This window comes from Dendrobates tinctorius, unplaced genomic scaffold (genome assembly GCF_039654945.1).
Source record: "Dendrobates tinctorius isolate UK_male_01 unplaced genomic scaffold, ASM3965494v1 ptg000254l, whole genome shotgun sequence".
In the NCBI taxonomy this organism is placed as follows: Eukaryota; Metazoa; Chordata; class Amphibia; order Anura; family Dendrobatidae; genus Dendrobates; species Dendrobates tinctorius.
This window is the reverse complement of record NW_027361921.1, coordinates 5,627,697-5,640,738: the sequence shown is the minus strand read 5'-3', so window position 1 is coordinate 5,640,738 and position 13,042 is coordinate 5,627,697. Positions and strand designations below refer to the sequence as shown.

Sequence of the window (13,042 nt, the reverse complement as noted above, 5' to 3'; positions counted from 1 at the left end):
ACCAGACATCTCCCCACTTCCAGCAACCTGCCCCGTACCAGACATCTCCCCACTTCCAGCAACCTGCCCCGTACCAGACATCTCCCCACTTCCAGCAACCTGCCCCGTACCAAACTCCTTCCCCATACAACTTGCCATCAACATCATCTGCTCCTACAGTCCCTGCCCAACCCTCCACTCCACCACCCACCACCTCTTCTGCTTCCCACATGTCCACCCATTCTGTAGTTTTTTCCACACCTTCACCTCTAACTGTTCCTTCCCCACCACGATCCCAGTCCTCTCTCCATACTCCCAGTGTCGAAGTGTCCCGCAGCCCCAACAGCAGTATTTCCACCACACACTACACAGATTTATAATGTGTGTATTTAAATAAAAATGACCAGTTTTATGGTTTCAGTTTTATAGTTTCAAACAAGTTTATTAAAATTTTAAAAAAGTTTACTAAAAAAAACATTTTTCAATAAAAGTTAAATTATTTTACATTGGTTGTCTGTCATTTCTTTCTGCGGCGAAAAAGGTTAAATACAGGGTATTTAAAAGGTGAAATGGTATTCAAAACTAGGTATATAACTGTGGGTAAATTAAAGCTTTTTGCCACAGTTGTGTTCCTGGTTTTGTTTGAAGCAAAGTATTTCACCTAAAAAGTTGTGTTTATTGTTGGTGATTTCCTAACAATGTACACAACTTTTGTTAAAAGGTGAAATACTTTGCATAAAACACAACCAGGTACACACCTGTGGCCTAAAGCTAAAAATAGAGACCATGACAAGATAGCCAACTTTGGTTGGCAAAGGTATATACTGTTGGTACAGAAGGTACACAAGTTTGGTTGGGCACAAATCTTTCACACTCTGTCATCCTGCCAGTGTACTCTGCCTTGAGGTGACATAAAGTATAGTGCAAAATTGTCCCTCATTACTGAAACCGTCACAGAACTTCTAGTGGTAATGTCATGGTAATCTTGCAAGGTGGTTTCTTCAGAGGTGTCCTCAATGGAAATGGGTTCCTTGCAGATAACAAAATTGTGGAGTACCACGCACGCTTTGATCACCTCGTCCACAGTTTCTGTCTTGAGGTTGATCGCAGTCAATAGGACCCGCCATTTGGCTGTCAGAATACCAAAGGTACATTCAACCATTCTTCTTGCTCTTGTGAGGCGGTAATTAAAAATGCGTTTTGGTCTTGTCAATCCTCTGCTAGAGTACGGTTTCAAAAGGTGTTCTGACAGCTGGAAGGCTTCATCCCCTACACAGACAAATGGCATAGGTGGACCAGATATTTGCGGCAGCGGTCTAGGTGGTGGGAACTGGAAGGTGTTTCCATACAGTTTACGCCCCATGGCAGACAGTTTGAAAACTTGAGAGTCATTGGAGCGGCCATAGGCCCCAATATCAACCGCAATAAATTTGTATTCCGCGTCAGCGATGGCCATGAGGACAATTGAAAAATATTTCTTGTAATTGAAATATTCCGATCCCGATCCAGCTGGCTTTACAATGCGGATATGTTTCCCGTCCACAGCGCCCAAGCAGTTTGGAAACTGACATATCTGTTGAAACTTGTCAGCAATTTCAATCCACCTCTCTGTTGTGGGCTCTGGTAAAAACTCTTCAGCTAAGGAGTCCCACAGTGCACGGCATGTGTACTTCACAATTCCAGATATGGTGGAAATCCCGAGTCTGTACTGGAAATGCAGTGACGAAAGGGATTCTCCAGTTGCAAGAAATCTGTGGGGAATTAAAAAACAATAAATTAGTTTTAAATCACAGCATTACATACCAAAACTGACCTATAACACTTGGAGATACAAACTACCACCAACAAGATTGCAGTGAAAGTGTGCTCTGATGCGAGCATATCCAATAAATGTGGCTTACCTTAAAGTCACCATCAGACGCTCTGCGGGTGAAACAGAGAAGCGGCAATAGGTGTCCGCTTTTCTTATGAGGTGTGCAATGCGCTCCACCAAGTAATCAAAATTCTCCATTTTCATCCTAACATATCCAAAAAATTTATCCGGGTTTCGTCGAAGGTCCATGCAGAGTGTAGAATAGACCCCACGCGTCATTCTCTTGGCTGTGATGGGGTGGATCCACAAACATCGTCTACGATGCCTGATGCGCTGCTGTCTCGCTCTCTCCTTCTCCAGAACAATCACCCTCAAACGATTCGCCTCCGCTATAAAATCCGCCAAATTCTTCAAAATATTTCCAATGACAACATCCATCTTCGCCAGTAACTTGCTCTTCTCTCCAACCTGCACTTTCTCCTCTACAACCTGTCAAAGAAGGGCTGTAGGAACATGCTATATATAGTTTTCCAGTAGCCAATCCCGTTCGGAAGGCCACAAGGGTCAATTTTAAAAACCGGATCCGGCGTAATCCGTCGAAAAACGGATAGAAAAACGGATGAACCGGATGAGACGGATCCGGTTTTGTCTGTCAAGAAAAAGACGGATCCGGCAGAAAACCGGATCCGTCACATCCGGTTTTACGAAACATTTTCCGGATCCGGCGTTCCGGCACGACGCCGGATCGCGCCTGACGCTGAAAACCTGATGTGTGAAAGTAGCCTAAGATGCACCAGACACACCAGACCCACCCTAAATTTTGGGTGGAAAAAAGTAAAAAAAAACTTTTATAAGATGGGGAACCGTCTTATAGTCCCAATTCGTAATTTGTTTGTATATTTACCTGGGGGTTAGTGACGCTGGGGCAGAGTCACACGAGTCATGGTCTCTTCCTCAGGAAGTCAGCGGCGGCAGAAATGGAGCAATGCTGAGGGCCTTGGGTGGGAGTAGGGGGTATCCTAGCAGTGCGATGCAAAGCAGTGTGTTGCATGGAGCATGTTTCCTCCCTCGGGAAGCAGAAGTGTGCAATGCTGCAGCCTGGTGTCAGTGGTGAGCAGACCAGAGTGCATCATTAGTTTCCCGGTGGCCATTCTCCTAAAGCCTTGAGAAGCCAAGTCAGGAAAATGGCTGCTGGAGGTGACCCAGGGCTTCAGAAGAATGATGCAATCCGCTCTGCTCTCCACTGACATTGGGCTTGCAGCATTGCCACACTTCTGCCTGAGGAAGGGGCCCTGCTCCATGCAACACACTCTGCTCTGCATCGCACCGCTGGGATACCCCCTCGTCTCGCCCAGGGCCGGCTACATTGCCCCACTTCTGCAGAGTTATTACCTCGTAAAGTGACAGTGGTCAGAATTTTAAAAAATGGCCAAGTCAGGAAGGTGAAAACAGGCTCGGGGGCGAAGGTGTTAATATAAATTTGCCTGCTTGGACAAAGAAACTGCATATCTGTGTGAACGCTGCCTAACGCCTACCTGAGCAAATCCCTACAACAGCTTATGACTGTTACCTTGCAGCACAGGTGTGCAAAATTCAAATAAAACCAAAGGCATCAGCCATGATTGCTCATGCCGGTCTTGATGAGGAGGCATCTCAGAGTTAAATTCATTAAGAAGTGTACGCGTCTTAATAAATTGACTGCATCTTAAGAGTGGCATACTCCTCACTACAAATCTTAGAATCAAGATTTGTGGCATAGGTACACCGCAGCTCACTATGCATTCTTGAATAATAGGTGTCTCTAGGCGCTCTCAGAGTAGCCCAAACGTTGTTGATTGGCTCCAAAAAGTCGACCAGCTTTATTATGTGGAGGAAATTGGAGATTTCACAAACTTCTCAAGAGACAGGTTTGGGGTAGCATGGGAGCCATGGGTACTGTACAGGGAATCGGATGAATATTTAAAGGTAGTAGGTCAGCAGTCCCACACAGCGATTGAATGATGGTCGGGCATCCACCTTAAAACCTATCAGGCTTTCATCAGAGGTTAATGCTTGTTACATAGGTGTCATGAAGCTGTAAGGCACTAACTGCCGATACCACTATCCACTTTTACATGGAAGATTCCCCTTGCCCCCCCCCCTTTCTTCTGGTGTTTCTTTCTCTTCCTTCTCAATATATCTCTATGTGTCAGTGTTATAATTTAAGATCTATAGGTGTGTACACACTGGATTAGACTCCTTCGTAATAAAGCAGTAGGAAAATGATGACGAACTGTTGTTGAATGAGAAATTGTAACTTCTACTGTGCTTAATCTTACCATGTACTATGTGATGACCTAATGAAGGAACTTCTGACAACATTATATTGGAAAAAACGCACACCCTGTTATGTAACTTTACATTATTGTTTATTTGTATTATATAACCCAATAAAAAGATGTTTAAAAAGTAAAAAGAATAATAGGTGTCTCCACTTACTCCCCCTTTACCATTTTGTCCCAAAGTGACGTAAAAAGAGGCAAAAGTTGTAACAGTTTTTAGCATAAAATAAGTCAAAAGCTGTAGTTAGGATGTTTATATACCTTAGGTGTCTGAAAAGTAGTTGAAAAAAGGAAGAGCACAATAAAGTAAATGCTACAGTATACGAAGTAAAAAAAATTATATTCACATGTTAGATGAGTAATTGTGTTTTCATATTCAGAGTTAATGTATTGATCCAAATGATTTGTTTTGTTTTAGAATTTGCAATGTGGATTAAAAGTTGCAGCAGAGCGAGGCCTGGCTGCAATCCTCTTTACATACTGCCGCAGAACATCGATTTCTGGATTGAATATCCTTGATGATGTTGGCTATCCCATTATACACCATGCTGCTTTGCATAACAGGGTATCCATTGTTTCACAGTTAGCAAGAGCTGGCTTGAATATAAATCAGCGAAGAAGTGATTATGTTCTAGCAGAAGGTAAATCTTGTATTACTGTCACTCGTTGGTTATGAAATCTGTTTAATTTTACATACGCTATTTCTTTTTCCTCACTATACAAGTAGATACACGTTTTTGTTCTTAAAGGGAACCTAGCTTTAGATTCTCGCTGCTCAAACCATGGGCAGCATGAATCAGAGAATGGCTCTCTAATTGCAGCCAGGTATGTTTTATGCTGAAACGCTGTGGCATATCAGAGAAAAGCCAGCCGGGCACAATAGGGAGAGACCCAAATGCACAGCCAGGCTCTTATGCGTGCTGCCCTTGGTTCAGGCAGCATGACTCTAGTAACAGGTTCCCTTTAAATAAGACAGGTAGCCATTTTTTTTCTTGTTAGAGAGGTTACCACCTTGGCTGTTGCAGTTAATTTGCTGCCTAATTTGGCGCCTACTTTAATGCTTTAGCTCATCCAAGCAATTTTGGCGACATTGCTCTTGTGTTATTGATAGATTTTGAGCTGTACATCCGGTGTTAGTGTCTGAACATCAACTTTCATTCAGAATGTTGAAAATTAAAAAAAAAAAAACTATTGCAAACAGAGGCAAACAACTTTTAGCAACTGTTTTTAACTTTTGTTTAATTTCAGTGAAACAACTCAAGTGAGAAATGCTGAAATTATTTTATTAGGCTGTTTCGCTGCTTTAAGAGGAATGAGACAGGACATTCATGCTGCTTGAACCACAGGCAGCCTGATGCAGACACAGGCGTGCTATTTCACTCATGTATGTTTTATTCTGAAATGTTAGTGTTTCAGAGGAAACATCATTTTGACAAGTCAGCAGATATATAGTAGGTCTCGGATGACTAGTCTGAAGTAGGTCTCTGGCCGGTTCTCACTAGTGGTAAACAAGTATACTTGTTGCTCTGGTTTTCCTGAGCATGCTTGGGTGACCTCCGAGTATTTTGGTGTGCGCGGAGATTTAGTTTCTGTCGACACAACTGCATGATTTGCGGCTGCTGGACAGGCTGAATACATGTGTGGAATGCCTGTTTGTTAGGGAATCTCCACATGTGTTCAGGTTGGCCAGCAGTCGCAAATCATGCAGCTGAGGCGACAAAAACTAAATCTCCGAGCACGCCAAAATACTCGGAGGCCACCCGAGCAACAAGCATACTCGCTCATCACTAGTTCTCACTTACCCTCTTCCCCTGACAAAAAGGTCTTATACACAGATATAGAGACCTGTCAGTCCAGGGTAGCAGGGCAGGGAGAAGCCCCCCAGGCACTTGCCTCAGACTAGTTATCCATTCATAGTTCAGACATCTGTTCAAACTTTGTTTTCTATAAAGCTGCTGTGTTTCAGGTTAAAATAAACACGGCTGAAATAATGCTCCAGATTTTCATGTCAGGTTCCCCATAAAGATGCCCTTCTTGTGGCACAAAACTCTTCCCAGGACGTAAGACAGGGCTTTAAAATGAAAGAGCACATTTAAGTTCTTATTTGTTGGTTTATGTGGCATTGGCCCACAAACGCAGAGGCTCTGAAGTGAACAAAAAAGAACTTTCGAAGTGATCTCATTTTAGAAATTACATCCTTTAATGTATTTGACTCTGCAGCTGTTTTTAGGAAATAAATGCACAATGGATGGTGTAAATGTATGGTGACTGTAAAGTCACAGATTTGTCATTCCAGAGCCCATTTTGATATACCCAACTTGTTCTTCTGTGAATAGATAGCTCGCTGATTATTCTGCTCTGATTGCAGATGTTATATACTGTACATCTACATGTAGCACTAATCTTTTACCTGGACGTGTGACTGGACCTATTGAGGCCTTTCTATAGTGAGCATTTTTAACCCACACTTGTTTTTTAGAAGTCAATGAGCGGCACATGGTGCAAATTCAAAATTGCACGTTTTCTACAGATATCCCATTTTAATGCTAATATTTTGTGCCCCGTTTCTGCCACTGGACTCACAGATTGTTGGATGGCTGGGTTGAGCAGACTGTTATGCCCAGCCATAGCTTATGTGGATTTGAAGACCCACTGTGCCACAGGAACGGACCTCCCCAGGAAGGGGCATAATTAAGGGGCTACCTTGGTGTTCATTGAAGCCTCTAGTGGTGAAGTCAGGCTTGTGCAGCAGGTAGTCGCCAGGTACCACTCCTGAGCAGAACCTGGTACTGCAGCTGCTGACCCCAGAGATCAGGTATGCTGACATTACTTTAGGGCTTAGTTCAGACATGCCAGTCTAAGATTCAGGATCAGGGTTAGGCCACTCATGGAGCGAGAAATAGTGTTCATGCACTGGCCGCACTGGGACTAATAGGACTTGGGGAACAGGACTGGCAGATTGTAGACTGGGGGACAATGTTCAGGTACTGGCTCCTCCGTCACCAGGGGACAGAGTTCATCTTGCAGGTGTACGACTTACACTAAATACCTCTCAGCAACAAACTGAGCATTTAGCATAATGTGCGCTGCACCTTTTAAGAACGAGGAAGCGTGGGCACACGCGTACTAGACGTGCCACCGGATTGCAGCACGCACACAGACAGCAGGAAGTAGCAGGAGGGACACGCTAGTATTCATTGTTGTGGGGCTGGGGCGGTGAGTAAGAAGGTGTCCCGGCATAGAGGGGGAAGGGAACAACAGCGTTACACGAACCCATAGAGGAAATGTGTTCTGCTAGGTGCAGCAAAGCCAAATAAGTGGTCACAAAATGCTGTGTGGGCCTACTGCAAGGTTTAGGAGGAATGGAGAAATTGAAAAAATATTGTATTTATCTAGGGGTATAGCATTAATTTTATTGTTATTTCAATTTGTTATGTGTAAGCATCTGTAAGCAGTATGGAGTACATCAAAATAATGTAATAATAATGCATATAAACACGTGTTCAAAATTGTTGCTACCCCTCGTTTAATGACAGAAGAACCCACAATGGTGACAGAAATAACTTGAATCTGACAAGAGTAATAATAAATCAAAAATCTATGAAAATGGAACAAATTAAAGTCAGACATTGCTTTTCAACCATACTTCCACAGAATTTTTAAAAAATAAAACACATGAAATAGGCCTGGACAGAAATGATGGTACCCCTGAAAATAATGTGACAAAAGGGACATGTTAAATCATGCTGTGTCCACTATTTAGCCTCACAGGTGTCTACAAACTTGGCATCAGTGAGTGGGAGTATATAGAGGGCTACAGATACTCACTGTGCTGTTTGGTGACATGGTGTGTATCACACACAACATGGACCAGAGGAAGCGAAGGAAAGAGTTGTCTCAGGAGATTAGAAAGAAAATTATAGACAAACATGTTAAAGGTAAAACTTATAAGACCATCTCCAAACAGCTTGATGTTCCTGTGACTACAGTTACACATATTATTCAGAAATGTAAGCTCCATTGGACTGTCGCCAACCTCACTTTTAATAAGTGAGCATGCCATGAAGTCTACACAGACCTCTGTCCTCCTCACTTTAGTCCATATTGCTCAACTATTGATCATTCCTTGTGCATCAGTAGGTTAGGTCATCCTGAGTGAGTCTATGGATCTTCTTGTCGGGTGGCGGCTCAAACAAAATGGCATTGTAACTCCCCAATGTTGTTTCCAAGGAGGATATCTGCGAGAAGTCCTCCCAAAACTCCAGTCCAGCACAGCTTTTCCCTATAACTATAATCCACATTCAGAGAAGCCCACTGTTTATATTTGTGAGTACCCACTCTTTGGACCCACTCTCAGGTGCTGGCTTCTCTGGTGTCGCTGATGAAAAGCTCTTGTTAGCCTGGGGCATGACCGTTTCCCTGATGCTCCCATGAATTATCTTCTTGTCCGTAAACCACTCCATTGCACCAAAATATTGTAGTCTTCCTCTAAACCTTCTAGAATTCAGAATTTAATTCACAACATACTCTTCTTCACCATGGACTTTTTCTGGTGGAGGAGTTGGCTGAGTTCTACCTGGAAATGGGTTCTCACTGAATGGTTTGAGCAAGGATACATGGAACACAGGGTGAATTTTACAGCTGTTACTAAGTTTTAAACAGAAAGCAACTGGATTAGTTTGTGCAGAATCCCTCCACATCCAGAAGCCTCATCAAATGGCTTGAAGTCTGTCCAGGTGATCTGTCCAGGCTCCCGGATTGTTGGGTTTACACTCCAAATCACATTAGTAGAATTCTCTCCTGTAGAATGCATACGGTCCATGTTCTGTATTTACTCTGTGGGAGGTTCTCTAAATTGCCGTCTGTTGATCCCAACGCTGCCACCAGTGTCATGGGGTTCTTCTCTGGTATTACACCATCAACAGAGCGAGAGATGAGTGAACAGTCCAAGAATCTTTATTACATGCAAACCGAAAGGCCCATAAAACTATCTCCCATATAGAGGATAAAATAATCCAGGATCAAGGATACAGTCCAGTAATGGGAGAAATGCCCCATGAGATGAGTCACAAATCTCCATTTACAGATGATCGATATGCAGTGCGGCTCCAGATATTTCTCCGTATGCGAATCCTCCAGCTGGAGATTGCAGGGTAATCCGTGTTTCTATAAGTCTCTCTTGGGTGCTGGCCTTAGCATCAGCATCTTACAGAGTATCTATCTTACTGCTCTGTCTGTCCTCCTCAGGCCCCCTCCTTATATCCAGGGGTAGGCAGACTGATTGGAGGGTTTTCAGGCCTCCCCTAGACCTGGGAATGGTGCCTCAGAAATCAAAGCACTACAGGGGGTGATTTGTGGCATTTGAAGAGCAATGGGTTCATGAATGGACAGTCATGAAAAGTCAGCAGGGGTTCATCAAGATGCATGGACACGTTCAGGCTGCAAATGGTAACAGGCGTTGGCCACTTCGGGACCAGGGGACGAGGCTATAGTCACTGGCCACTCTGGGACCAGGGGATTTCGGATACAGGACTGGCCACACCGGGACCGGGGATACAGATTCAGGACTTTGGCCGCTCCTGGACCAGAATACCTCACAACTCACTAGTAGTACACCTTACTCACTAATATTTCTACACGTTTCTTGGCATCTCCCTATGGGAGAGGGAGTCTTATGTAAAAGATGCATCCCAATCTATTGGCTGGGAGCCATCTTGCAGGTGCAGTACATTATACTAAATGCCTCTCAACAACAAAATGAGGGCATTTAGTATATGCACGTGCTCCCCCTTTAAGAACAGGGGAGTGCGTGCACACGTACTAGGCGCGCACACCAGTAACCAAGAGAGATCACGCCGCAGGGCTGAATAAGCCGACGTCCCTGCATGGAGGGGGAAAGGGACACCATGCAGGAGCATCCACCATAGTGCTACAGTACTAGGGTGAGGCAGTTCTGCCCAGGGCCTGAGTTCCATGGTACAGAGTAAGTTTTTGGCCAAATGGCAAGGCCCCTATGAGGTGGAAGAGAAGTTGGGTGACGTGAACTACAAGGTTCATCAACTGGGTGTCATGGTCACGCGTGGCTGGACACAGCGCCTCCAGCAGGGCGGAATTAGATAACACGCGTGACCCTGGATACACTGCCTCGAGTTGGGAGAATTTAAATAATAAACGTGCAGCTGGATACGCCGCCTCCAACAGGCGAATTTTGGAAATACACGTATGTCTGGAAACCCCGTCTCCAGTAAGGCGAATTTAAACAATAAAAGGGAAAACCTGGGTAACCGGGCGCCGCTCCGGATACCTTTAAACCCTAGCTCGCCCTCCACCTACCCCTTTCTAGTCTAATGGCCAGTGCGGAAACTAATCCCACCACTGCACTAAAACACATAAGGAAAAGAGACAAAACAGGGAAAAACCACTTAGCTTTGCTCTGTTGCTTACGCTCCCAGCAACAGAGCCCACCACCTGCGTGTATCTTTTCCTCCGACTGGATCCAACACCATAGTGCAGCCTTGGAGCAAACAGAGTCCACCACCTGCGTGCAGCTGTCCAGAAACAGAGTCCAGCCTATGAGTCCAGCTTTCCAGCAACCGAGTCCAGTATCATGAGTGCAGCTCTATACCATAGCTGCCACTCCACCAAGCCATGCAAGAACTCCTTGCTGACACCATAGCTGCAACTCCACCAAGCCATGCCAGCCCTCCTCACAGACACCATAGCTGCCACTCCAAGACTCTCACTGAGCTGCCCGGAACTCTCCTTCAGCTCCATCCTTCACCCAGGCTTGCTTGTAACTGAGGACTATCACCAACAGTGATTTCCACACCTGACACTCTTTTATAGAGCAATCACACCTGTTTTATAACATGTGCACTTAACTAAAGAAACAGAGTGCAATGACACTCACCACCACCGGGGGGCCAAACTAGGAAAAAGACACCAACCCTGAGCAAACAGCTCACAGAAAAAAAAGGTTACTTGTGTTTTTATCTGACATGATCCAGCATGGATCATGACACTGGGAAGGCGAAAGCCATACCAGGAATACCACGGCAATCTTATCAAGGCATGGCAAGACAGGGACCTTATTAAAACTCCATGTTTGCTGGTTAAGCCTGAAGGGGACATTGCAGGTGTCACAGTAGCAGAGATGCTGTTAAAAGCCCAAAAGCAGCAGTATCTGAAATTGCTGCAGCAGAACCTGTTCTCAGATTTGCTGGGGTGTATAAATGTCATACAACATGAGGTTCTGATGGAACCCCATGTGCGGGTGAACTTGAAGCCCTACTGAAATCCAGAGGCCTGGTGAGAACTGATCTCCAAGGAAGTGAAGCGTATGCTGAATCTCTGAGTCATTAAGAAAACTAAGAGCAGATGGTCTTGTCGAATTGTCTTTGTTCCAAAACCCGATGGTGAATGGAGATTCTGTAATGATTATTGAAAGCAGAACGAAGTGCCCAAGTTCGGCGCATATCCGATGATCGAGAGACTTGGACCAGCAAGGTTTATAACCACCATGGATGTAACCAAGGGATATTGGCAAAGTAGTTCTGACTACCTTACAGAGGGCCATGATCCGAATCCTTGCACCCCATAATAATTAGACCGTAGCATACCTGGACGATATTGTAATCTTCAGTCCGCATTGGGGGGTCATTTGGAAAAGGTCCAGGCAGTGTTTGATGCTCTCAGGAAGGCGTTTTTTTTATGAATCCCAAAAAAAGGTGCCATGGGGAAAGAAGAGGCCAAATACCTAGACTATGTAGTAGGTAGAGGCGAGATCAAACCTCAGATCTATAAAGTGGATGCAATCCAGAACTGGCCGAGACCACTCTCAAAGAAGCAAATTAGGAAATTTTTGGGAATCGTAGGGTACTACATGAGATTCCTCCCAAACTTTGCCATTTTGGCCGCACCTCTGACCAACCTCCTTAGAGGGACAAAGTCAGTTAAGGCCAAATGGACTTCGGAGGTGGAGACGGCATTTTAAGAACTGAAAGTAGCTCTGTGTAAGCAATCGGTTTTGGTAGCCCCTGACTTCAAGAAGGAATTTGTGCTCCAGACAGATGCCTCAGAAGTTAGATTAGGAGCGGTCCTTTCTCAGAAGAAATACGGAGAGGAGCACCCTGTCCTCTACCGGAATAGGTAACTATCTGCATGTGAGAAAAATTATTCCTTTGTAGAAAGGGAATGTTTGACCATAAAGTGACCGGTAGACACATTGTGTTACTGTTAGGGCAAAAATTTTACTTAGTGTCCGATCATGCCCAAACTTAAGTGGATGAGGGTAAAAAAGGAGAAAAATGCTTGTTTTACCCTCTGGTTTCTAGCCCTGCAGTATTTCCTCTTAAATCTTGATCACAAAGCCAGGAAGTTACATGGGAATGCCGATGCTCTGTCTAGAATCCTGTGTCTGGTTGTGGAGGGTGCCAAGCCCCACAGCTTTAGGCAGAGGGGGAGGTATGTAAGGTGGCTGCCGGACACATAGTGGATGGGAGATATGTTTCACAGTGGTGGTTATCCTCTGTGATATAAACCTGGAGTAATGCTCTAATACACATAGTACCAAGAGGGGTTAATTAGCAATGACAGGATAATTGTGAGCAGCTGAAGAGTTAGGCGGGACAGCTGCTCACCATATCTCCACCCCCGGATGTGGTTCACATTGAAAAATAAGGCCTGTTTGTCTCAAATATGTTTATGTATGGAGGTGTGCAGACCTCCAGGATTGACTGCATTTTGCTAAAGTACTAAGAAGCTGGGCTCTAACTCAAGCAAGCAAACCCGCACTACTGTTTTTACTTTATGTTTCACTTTGTGCCGGACAAGGGCTGTACTTGAGTTTTCCAGTGATGCATTTCATGAGGACTGAAGTAAAACAACCAGACGGTTCCAGTGATGCCTCATCTCGCTCCCAAGTGAGTGG

At 44.6% G+C, this 13,042-nt stretch overlaps 1 protein-coding gene across 1 annotated transcript in view; it reads left to right on the top strand.

Moving 5' to 3' along the window:
* The window catches only part of ANKAR (ankyrin and armadillo repeat containing), a 623,401-nt gene that overhangs the window by 149,323 nt on the left and 461,036 nt on the right, over positions 1-13,042 (top strand). Inside the window, exon 7 of the mRNA XM_073558116.1 lies at positions 4,532-4,754. Coding sequence (XP_073414217.1) covers positions 4,532-4,754 — 223 coding nt within the window. The remainder of the gene's footprint in view (positions 1-4,531; positions 4,755-13,042) is intronic.